An 11,506-nucleotide genomic window follows, 5' to 3' on the forward strand; every position below is an offset into this window, starting at 1 on the left:
AGAAATGGTGTTGCATGGAATGACCCATTACTGACTCTGCAGTTGCAAATTGCAGCTAGCAAGTTGTCATGCAGAGTCCTTCTAATGCTTGCTTGCTCTCTCAACCTTATTTCCATATTTGCATTACAGCAATATTTGCTTTGCTCAGTTTATATTTTGAAGAGCTGTTCCAAGTTGTGTGCTTAATATTAGGAGCCTTGATGGATCATTAGCCTGATGCTGCAAGGCAACTCCTCGTATCTATAGAGCAGTGATCTAGAAAGGGCTGGAGCTATATTATTAGGAAACCTCTACTTTAGGAAAGTGATGGCTAACTTGTGGCTCTCAGTATATTGCTGGACTCCACCTTCCTTCATCCTAGTCAGTGTGGCCAGTAGTGAGGGATGATGGGAGTTGTAGTCCAGCAACATCTGGAGGCCAAAGGTTAGCAACCCTGGTTTAGTCAAAACAGATGCATGAGTAAATTTTGCTCTCAGACTAGGGTATTATTCAGTAAGATTGTATTGTATAATGTTACGATTTTATTTAAAAAAAAAAAAATTATTAAATTTTCATAGTACACAATATACATACAAGATCCCTTCACCAAAAAAATAGTACACAAAAAAGCCAGAACAAATACACCAAAAACCATATAGAAAAAAGGAAATAAAAAATAAAAAAGAAAAAGAAAAAAACCAACCATTCAATGGACTTCCTCACATCTCCTTTACCCTGCATTATTTATATTAAAAATATCAGCAAATTATTACCTTGTTTCATACCTTATTTTGTACTTTCCAAATATTATACTTCTAAATTTAAGATAATTTTTATCATTTACTCATACCTTAAATTTAAACATATTGTTGCTTTAAATTTCAACCTTTTCTTACTTACAACTTAATTTTCTATTTTACAAAATCTATTTGCTGGAACTGAGATTTTCTAAATCGTGCAGATACTTAACATTCATACAACTTATATTGTTTTTGTAAATAGTCCTTAAACTTCTTCCAGTCCTCTTCCGTTGTTTCTTCTCCCAAGTCTCGGATTCTGCCAGTCATTTCAGCCAATTCCATATAATCCATCAATTGCGTCTGCCACTCTTCCAGTGTGGGCAAGTCTTGTGTCTTCCAATACTTTGCAATAAGTATTCTTGCTGCTGTTGTCGCATACATAAAGAAACTTCTGTCCTTCCTTGATACTTTCTGGCCGACAATGCCCAAGAGGAAGGCCTCCGGTTTCTTAACAAAGGTATATTTAAATACCTTTTTTAGTTCATTATAGATCATTTCCCAGAAGACCCTCACTTTTGGGCATGTCCACCAGAGGTGAAAGAATGTCCCCTCAGCCTCTCTACATTTCCAACATTTATTATCAGACAGGTGATATATTTTTGCAAGCTTGACTGGGGTCATGTACCACCTATATATCATTTTCATAATGTTCTCCTTCAGGGCATTACATGCCGTGAATTTTATTCCGGTGGTCCATAACCTTTCCCAGTCCTCAAACATAATGTTATACCCAATATCCTGAGCCCATTTTATCATGGCTGATTTAACAGTCTCATCCTGTGTGTTCCATTTAAGCAGCAAGTTATACATTCTCGAAAGTACCTTAGTCTTTGGTTCCAACAGTTCTGTCTCTAATTTCGACTTCTCCACCTGGAATCCTATCTTTTTATCCAATATAAAAACCTCTTGAATTTGAGCGTAGTGTAACCAATCTTGCACCTTATTCTTTAATTTCTCCATGCTCTGCAACCTCCATTTGTCTCCAATTTTTTCTATTATTTCCCAATATTTCGGCCAGCAGGCCTCCATATTGAGTCTTTTCCGGGCCTTAGCCTCCATTGGTGATAGCCATCTCGGGGTCTTACTTTCTAGTAAGTCTTTATATTTTGTCCAGACAATAAATATTGCTTTTCTGACAATATGGTTTTTGAACATTTTATGAATCTTTACCTTGTCGTACCATAAGTATGCATGCCAACCAAAAGCATTGTTAAACCCTTCCAGATCTAGGACATCAGTGTTCTCAAGAAGTAACCAATCTTTCATCCAGCAGAAAGCTGCAGCTTCATAATATAACTTTAAATCTGGCAGGGCAAACCCCCCCTCTTTCTTTTGCATCAGTTAATATTTTAAATTTTATTCGGGGCTTTTTGCCCTGCCAGATAAACTTAGAAATATCTTTCTGCCATTTTCCAAAACATTCCACTCTGTCCACAATCTGTAGAGTTTGAAACAAAAACAACATCTTTGGCAATACATTCATCTTTATAGCTGCAATTCGACCCAGCAAGGAAAGTTTCAATCTTGACCAAATTTCTAAATCCTTTTTAATTTCTGACCAACATTTTTCATAATTATCTTTAAATAAATTCAAATTTTTAGCAGTCAAATTAACCCCTAGGTACTTCACTTTTTTAACCACATTTAACTCTGTCTCATTCTGAAACCTTTCTGCTTCCAAAGATGTCAGATTTTTTACCAAAACCTTAGTTTTTTGCTTATTCAATTTGAATCCCGCCACCCGACCAAACTCATATATCAGTTCCAAAACTCTTTTCGTACTAGATTCTGGCTCCTGTAATGTTATTACCAAGTCATCTGCAAAAGCTTTCAATTTATACTGTTTCACTCCGACCTGTATTCCTTGCACCAACTGGTCCTCCCTAATCATGTTCAAAAGCACCTCTAGGACTGAAACAAATAACAGAGGGGATAAGGGGCAACCTTGTCGTGTTCCTTTTTCAATTTTAAACTCTTCTGTCACCACATTGTTAACTATCAATTTAGCTTTTTGCTCTGAGTAAATTGCCTCTATTCCATTTTCAAACCCCCGTCCCACTCCCATCCCTTCCAAGTTTTTCTTCATTATAATGTTACGATTTTAACTTGTTAACGGTGGCTGGCTAAAAATAAAAACAAATGCATTCAATAGGGTTTTCACATCATTATCTGACCACACATTCTATGTGGATATTGCTTAGAAACACTGACTGTGTCAGGGAATGTCGGCTATACGGGGAATGTCTTTTCTGTAAGCTCCAGCCATTCAGTAAGCCAGAGTTGACCACATTCCTGCCAGTGTCACAGTGTATACGCCTTAAAGGTGGATTATACAAATACTCTGAACTCTTTCCTCTCCCCCTTCTGTTTCTTAGAAGGGTGCTGCTTTTCTTTTTGATATTGCTATTGCAATACTGCATGGGTTGTCAGCATGTCACAACACAAGCAGGACAGCTAGCAGGTATCTGTGGCATTTGGACAGAGGCAGGAAGGCACACATTTCAGGTTAGGACATAGTCTCAGGTGTTTCCGCTTGCCTCCCTTTCCTATGCTGTGCTGCTGTTTGCATCCCAGACCAAAGCCAAACTACATCAGAGACACTAAGGAGAGGTTACACTAGAATGGTACTATCCCATACTTCACTGCTATGATGTTTATGTGGCGTCCATTTTGAACATTCCCTCGTGTGCTTTGAAACTCCAGCTAATAGTTTGCCAAGAAAATGGTTAGCAATCAAATATTATACAGTATTTTTTTAGCTGGAGTGATAGTTTCTAAAGAAGAGGAAAGCTTTCTTAGTAAGCAAAAAGGCAGGGTACAATTTTTTTAAAAAAATAAGTAATTACTTCCAAGGGATGATAAAATAAGCCTTAAAGGCTGAAGAACTACTTTAGACATTGCATACACCAAAATCTCGCAAGCACGCAGAGCCTAAACTTTTGGGGTATAAAGGCTAATTTGTTCATTTGGTGCAAGGATATGCTTGCATAACAAAACTTCCCCACCCACCCTATCTTGTGTGTCCTGCATCATCCTCAATTCTGCTCCAGAGGATTGGGGGAAACCTCAGCACAGGGGGAGGAGAGGGACGGAAGTGCCACAGCACAAGCTTATGCTGACAGAACAAGTTAGTTAGCGCCACATTGGATATAACTCTACAATTCAGTTCTTCTTTACAACAAACTAATTTCAGACTTCGGGTGGGAAGTTTAATAATAACAATTCATTTGCCTCCCTTTACTCTTGCAGTCAAAAGCCTTAGCAGGGCTTCATAAACTCCTCAGAGAAACTAACTCAATTGTAGAAGGTAAACTTCATGAAATGTCGTTTGATTCCCAAACAGGTAAGAGATAACATGGGCAAAACAGTTCTATGAACATGTGAACCTTTTCATTTGAAAAATTAATATAGGTATTTACAAAGTTGTAATAAAAGAATTAACTTGTTTTAGCCATAGTCATCGTCAGTGCAGATACAGTGTCATGTCATTAAAGCAATCCATGAAAGGGAAAGAGGAATTCATGCACTGAGTATTTGTGAGGCCATGGCATGCTTCTAGAACATTGCATCTACACTGGACAATAGAACGGTGGCATGCAGATAGCAGCCTCTGCTTTTTGTTCCCTATCCAGTCCAATGTACAGAACAATTACAAAGGACGATTATAGCAAAAGAACTGGGATTTAATAGCAACTAACATTGCATTTCTCATATTTTTTATGGGAAGCTCTTCTCACACTATATGAAAAGCATTTTCTCCCATTTGATAAAGTTTTCTAGAAAGTGGAGCATGCTTTATATTCCCTAAATATTTAGAATACTCTAACTGGATACTTCCTAAGCTTCCAATTCTATGCGTTAGCATGAAATTAGAAACACAGAAAGCATTTGGGGGTAGGGGAAGGTACCATGTTGCAGAAGACTGTGCTGTTCCTTCACCTCCCTACCTTCCCTTTACTTCCTCCAGCCTTCCAAATGGTCTGCTGGGAAATAAGCACATACCGCACATAGGTGTATGGGAGATACTGGATGCTCTGAATCAGTACATGAGTGCTCTCAGAAACTCTAGGTTGCCATGCCCTAAGCTTTAAAGCTTGGTTTATCCTGTTATCTGATGCATGTTTATATGTACGTATCACCTTCTCAATCTACTTAATGCATTTGATAGTAGACTGATATGAAAAGTCAGCCAACAAGAAAACAGAAGGATCTCAGTCTTTCTCAGACAATCGTTGGAGGAGGTTGTCTGTAGCATAGGATGTTTCCAGATCACGCAGTACCACACCATTCACAGTTTCATTCAATATGGCAGCAGGACAAAGACTTATGCTCATATGATTTGATGAAACAATGTTTTCCTTAAATGTTTCTTGGTTGTTAAATTTTAGTGAATTTTACCAAACTGTATAATTCTTTATAACAACATATAATGCTCTGGGAAAGCAACTAATATTTTTCATGTGTTTCCATATTTCCTAACCCTTTTTTGGTAATCTATACAATTCCTAGTATACAGTGCTGATACAGTACTGAATATGTAACATTTTCATTTGGCTGTTTGGTTCTTTGCCTCCCACCATTCCCCAGAGAATAGATTTCCTAGACATTCTTTGGAATGCCTTGTTTTTGTACTTTGCCCGTAAATAGGCATGCATGCATCTAAGGACATCTAAAGACATGTATCCAATTAAGTTGACTCTAGTCCACAAAAGCTCTTTCGGTAATATTTTGTTTAGCCTTTTAAGTTGTCACAAAACTCTTTCTCCCTTTTCTATAAAAGTTAAATGTGTATTCTTTCTGAGATTCATTTTATGATCAGTTCATGACAGTTGTGGCCATCTTTCAGATTCTATGCCAGATGAACGAAATAAATACACAGTTCAGTACGTCAGTCATTACTTTCCTGAACAAGGATTAAGTAAGTTACTCATATCTTTAATTCATATAATCTTGTGTCTAGACACAGGTTCTACTGTATGTGCAATTATAAGCAATACAATGAAAGCCATGTATTGCATAAAATAGAGATTTTACAGCCTGATCCTATGCATGTTCACTCACAGTTTCCACTAAGTTCAATAAGGCTTGCTTTCAGGGTAGAGTGCATTGGAAGACAGTTTTAGAGCATAGAGAATGAGCTAATGGAGATGTACACCAGAAGCATAAATTCATGCAAGGAAGAATAAACTCAAAAAATTTATATTTTGTCCTGCCCTTTAAAATAATACTCTGTGTCTGGTTCCGGCCTTTGTTTCCTACAGATATTGGCTGGGACCTAGCCCAACCTTTGAAGCAGATCATCTCACAGAGACTTTTTCTGCCTCCTGCCATCCTTGACCAGATGTGCAACACACCAAGAAGACACCAAGGTGCACTCTCGGGTTGCAAACTTCCTAGGGTGGAAAATATGAGAAAAGAAGCAAAGATTCCACGAAGAAGTAAGTCAACTGAATACTTGGGGATATACTGTGGTCTAAAACACTGAGCCTTTTGGGCTTGCCGATCAGAAGGTTGGCAGTTCAAATCCTAAACGGGGTGAGCTCCCATTGCTGGGTCACTGCTCCTGCCAACCTAGCAGTTCGAAAGCATGCCAGTGCAAGTAGATAAATTGGTACTGCTGTGGCAGGAAGGTAAATGGCATTTCCGTGTGCTCTGGCTTCCGTCAGTGTTCCGTTGTGCCAGAAGTGGTTTAGTCATGCTGGCCATATGACCCGGAAAGCTGTCTGTGGACAAATGTCGGCTCCCTCAGCCTGAAAGCGAGATGAGCGCCGCAACCCCATAGTCACCTTTGACTGGACTTAACCGTCCAGGGGTCCTTTACCGTTTTTACTGCATGTAGTAGCACTACAGTTCTTTCTATGAAAGCCCATGGCACATTTTGGGGGGAGGTGCTGCACATTTGGCTCCTCACACCACCCTGTTGGCCCTGTGCCACTGGGATCTGATCTGAATGATTTGCTGGGCGTAAGGAAACTTTACAGAGGGGGAAAGGTTATTTCATATAAAGGAAGCATTTCCTGAAACATTTTCTGTAGCATATTATTTTTCTTTTCTACTTACAGCCTCTCTCATACATGTGGAGAGTCATCCTAGGTAGGAAAACTTATTATTTGTTATCAGCAATCTTCCATGTGGATTTCTCAATCGCATTCTTTATATCTTTATGATTTGGGTTTCGCAAGAGTGTAACATCCTTCTTGTTTTTAGATTTCTAAAAAACTGTATTATTCAGATGGGCCAACCAGCTCTTATTGATGTGCTTAATGCTTTTATTGGTTGTTGATGATGATGATTAAGAAGAAGAAAAATTATATACAGTGGTACCTTGGTTTTCCAACATCTCTGTTGACGAACATTTTGGTTTTCAAATGCCATAAACTTGGAAGTAAATGCTTCAGTTTTCAAACACACCTCGGAAGTCGAACATGCCACGCGACTTCCGCTGAGTGCAAGATCCTGAGGCCTAGCTGTTGGCTGTTGAGTTTTCCAACGTTTCAGAACTCGAACCAACTTCTGGAACGGATTACAATCAAAAGCCGAGATACCACTGTACCACCCTTTATCAAAATATACCAGGGTGATGTACAACATTTTAAAAAGTTTACAGAACATTAATGATAAAAACATAATAAAAGCATAATAAAAAGCATTCTGACAGACAGCCTAATAATAAAATTGTCAATTTAAATGCTAACTTTTTGTGCATTATTTAAAAAAAAAATGCTCAAAACAGGGTGGAATGGATTTAAGATGACTGAGTGCCAAAAGAACAGGTTTAGGTTAATCTGTCTATCCTTAATTAGAAGAGTACTGAACTCTTATGTTGAACGCAATGGCATTTTGAGATGCTTAACTTGGGATGGACTGTGCCCTGAGTCATGTCACCAGTGCGCTATGTCTTAAAATGACAAACTAAAGCTTAAACTAAGACACTGTATTTTATTTTTATTTGTGAATGCTAAATTGTATAGCAATTCTTTATTAAACAAGCATTTATAGATCATCTTGGATTTTATACTGCAATTGCTACTTCATTTTATGTATTTATTTTATTTTATTCTGTGGCCTTAATCTGTTTCAGCTCTCTGGTTCTGTCTCAGGCAACTGGAGAAAATAACACTGAAAGGGGTTGTGTCACATTGGAGTTAGGAGAAAAAGAAGTACAAAACATGGTCCTGGCTCAAGAAACACATTTTAATTCTTTACACAACAAAGCTACAACTTGGCGATTAGAGAAGTGTCGACCTGGAAGAGCCACTAGTTGCAGAGAGAAGACATCTTTACAAGCGAAAGGTTTCTTTCCCCCCTTCATCATTGAAATTATTAGCAAAAGACTCAAATACAGTGGTACCTCAGGTTAAGAACTTAGTTCATTCTGGAGGTCCATACTTAACCTGAAACTGTTCTTAACCTGAGGTACCACTTTAGCTAATGGGGCCTCCCGCTGCCGCCACGCCGCCAGAGCACAATTTCTGTTCTCATCCTGAAGCAAAGTTCCTAACCCGAGATACTATTTCTGGGTTAGCGGAGTCTGTAACCTGAAGCGTCTGTAACCCGAGGTACCACTGTACACTAGTATGGATGGTGCAGCGTGTCATCAAAATTCCCATAATGGTCCTCTGTTCTACTCCTCTGCTGTGTTTATTTCTATATCTCCTCTAATCTATTAATGAATGTTGGGGCTAAGCCCTGAGAGTTGTAACTCAAATTGATCTCTGGAACAAGTAATAATTTACAGGAGTTTTTTGTTTGTTTTTGATCCCAGATCTTCTTGACAACCTGAAACACAATTTAGATGACAAAGAAAGGAAAATAAAGCAGAAATCACCAGCAAGCAATGTTAAACTGGACATAAACAATGGAGGAAACCATGAAGGAAGTTTTAGACTCAGTGAGCCCTCTCATACACAAGATTTTCTACAACTCTCCTTACCTTTGGTGTCAGAAGGAAAGTATAGGCAAGTCACTGAAAAATACCAGAGGAATGAACAGCAACCTAAGTTGTCCTTAGGTCGGCCCCGGTAAGTGAACAAGACTGCCTGTTTCATGCAACATTCAGTGCATCTGCTCTGACAAGATGCTTTAGCATTAAACTGTATTGTAGCTTGTGCTCCCTGAAGACAGAATGCTATGCGGACGAAGAATCTGATGCCAATATTGCACCTGAAACAGTGTAACCTGCACTGCCCATGCTGCTTCCACAATTGCTACTCTTCGTCATTCACAGGCATCTTCTACACACTGGGGGAAACCAATGTACCAAGAGAGCATAAACTCCTCCATGCCAATATGCCCCTAGAATTCATGTTGCCACTCAGTGGGACCCCATACTCTCTGGGTGGAGTTATTTCAGTCTCCCAATAGCATTCATGATTATTCTATGAAATCAAGTCTGTGCAAATAAGAGTTTGAATTTTCTGTTCCAATGCATAAGATCTTGCTACAGATGGTCAGTGGGCTGGTTCATACATCACACTTAGACAGAGTTGGTTTTAAACCATGGCTTAATCATGAATGTGCCTTCTATGTCTCCCTGCAAATGGAGCTTTTCCCACCCTGAGGGTGCTGTTCATGGCACAAACAAACCATAGTATGGGTTGCAGTATTGTGCAAACCTAGATCATAATTTTTTTATTTTTTAAAAAACCACACAAGTTTTCTTCAAACTAACTCTGAGTGGTGGTGGTTGTTGTTGTTGTTACATATATTAGTCACATTTCTTTGCCATGGCAACTCATTGACTTACAAAATGACACAAAAAAAACCAAAGACAACAACCCACATATATACATTAAAATCGAAAAGAAAGAATACATTAAAATATCCCACCCACTCTAAAAAGCAATAGATAGTTAAGAGCCAAATGCCTGGTTAAAAAGGAATGTTTCTACATGGCATCTGAAGGTATGTAATGACAGTGCCAGACGAGCCCCCATTTCACAAATGGGGAGCCACCATCAAAAAGGGCTGTTCTTGTATTGCCCGTCTCCTGATCTTCCACGGAGGGGCACACAAAGAAAGACCTCAGATGGTGACCACAGTCTCTGGGAGACTCATACAGGGAGAGACATTCCTTGAGGTATTGGGAGTCCTGTGTTACATAAGGCATTAAAGGTCAAAACCAGAAATTTAAATTGGGACCATAAATCAATTGATAGCCAGTGCAGTCAGGCCAGGATTGGTGTTATGTGCTCAGACCACCTTGCCCCAGTGAGCAGCCTGGCTGCTGAATTCTGCACTAGCTGAAGTTTCTGAATCATCTTCAAAGGCACTCCCACTTATAATACATTGCAGTAATCTCACTCCTGGAGGTTACCAGTGGTTAGACAACAGAAGTTAGATTATTCCTATCCAGATATGGTCATAGCCGGGCCACCAGCTGATAGCAGGTGCTCTGCACTACAGAGGACACCTGAGCTTCAAGTGATGGCAATGAATCCAGAAGTTTCCCCAGGTTACATGCCAGCTCCTTCTAGGGTAATGTAACCCCATCAAGAGCAGGTCACTTCCCATCTATCCAGTACATAACCAAGGCAAGACATTGGTCCAGGACATCCACTCCACACCTGCAGATGTAAAGGAGTAGCAGAGCTGTGTGTCCTCAACATATTGCTGACAATGTATTCCAAAACTCCAGAAATTGGGCCTAGTGCAGGTGTTCCCCCTTTACCCCACCTTTTGGCAACACTGGGGCTTTATAAATGAGTATATAAATATAGGCAGTGGTGGGTTACCTTACAAGAAGGCACAGAAAAGGCAAGGCAGTGGTGGTTCAAGAAACACTTTGGTGACGGTACATTTAGATTAGGTTTTTATAAAGATTATATTAGCCCAGTAGGACCCCACATTCTGGATTGACTAAAGCAAGGTAGGAATAACAGGAGACTATGCTAGGAAGATGAAGGTTCATATTAGTCTTTATATGTGACTTTAGAGTGTTCAAAGCATGTCACATACCTTTTCTCTCGAGATTACAGTAGTCCAGGCAACAAGTAACCACAGGTCTTAGCAGCAACATCCTGAGGATTTCCATTCTGATTTACTGGTGCTTGGAAACCGGGTGCCTTCTAAATAGTTCTTTGAAAAGAAGCTGGTTTATGAAGTAAAATGTAAACAATAAAGAGGCTGCCTGGTTGGGATGACAATTTAGTGGATTTGTCCTTATGAGAGGGACACTGAGACCAATTTCCTTTGTTTATCTGTGCAGACCTCGCTTGGCTACACTAATGAATACAAAAGGGACCCACAAGACACTTTTACTGAAACGCTGTGAGGATGATGAAGCATCCACTTCTACATCTCTACTGCACACTGGGCCAAAAATGGCAGTAAAAAAGTTACTGTGCCAAAGTGAGAGCAAGTTTTTTTCAAAGAGACGCAAAAGTGAGTGCCTAAATCACAGGCCTTCAATGCAAGACCTTTCAGCAACAACTGAGAGAATTTCCTTTCACGCTTAGAAACAGGTGCCATTTCTTTTCAGGCAGCTAACAAGCCAATGCATACCACTGCAAAGGCTCCATCCGGATGGACAACCTGCAACGATATCTTCAGAAATTATTGCTTCAGTTTCTTGGATGTGGTGCTGGGAAAATGCAAAAAAAAAAAAGAAGTATCTTTATCATACAGCACTTGTGCCATGCGCAGACTTGGAATACAGGATACAAAAATATGCTGGAACATCACCCATGAGGCTTCTGTGACAGATAAAAATGAAACCAAAATATGAA

General features: G+C 39.4%; 1 protein-coding gene across 3 annotated transcripts in view; it reads left to right on the forward strand.

Moving 5' to 3' along the window:
• AGBL3 (AGBL carboxypeptidase 3) overlaps nucleotides 1–11,506 on the forward strand; it is a 41,474-nt gene extending 29,968 nt beyond the window's left edge. For 2 of the 3 annotated variants that reach the window (XM_079993846.1, XM_079993848.1), the window contains 7 exons: nucleotides 4,029–4,122; nucleotides 5,626–5,697; nucleotides 6,041–6,217; nucleotides 6,842–6,872; nucleotides 7,861–8,072; nucleotides 8,545–8,800; nucleotides 10,987–11,506. In XM_079993846.1, coding sequence (XP_079849972.1) covers nucleotides 4,029–4,122; nucleotides 5,626–5,697; nucleotides 6,041–6,217; nucleotides 6,842–6,872; nucleotides 7,861–8,072; nucleotides 8,545–8,800; nucleotides 10,987–11,236 — 1,092 coding nt within the window. In that variant the 3' untranslated portion in view covers nucleotides 11,237–11,506. The remainder of the gene's footprint in view (nucleotides 1–4,028; nucleotides 4,123–5,625; nucleotides 5,698–6,040; nucleotides 6,218–6,841; nucleotides 6,873–7,860; nucleotides 8,073–8,544; nucleotides 8,801–10,986) is intronic. The other variant, XM_079993847.1, reaches the window with a different exon arrangement.

This window comes from Podarcis cretensis (assembly GCF_951804945.1).
Source record: "Podarcis cretensis genome assembly, chromosome: 10".
Taxonomy (NCBI): Eukaryota; Metazoa; Chordata; class Lepidosauria; order Squamata; family Lacertidae; genus Podarcis; species Podarcis cretensis.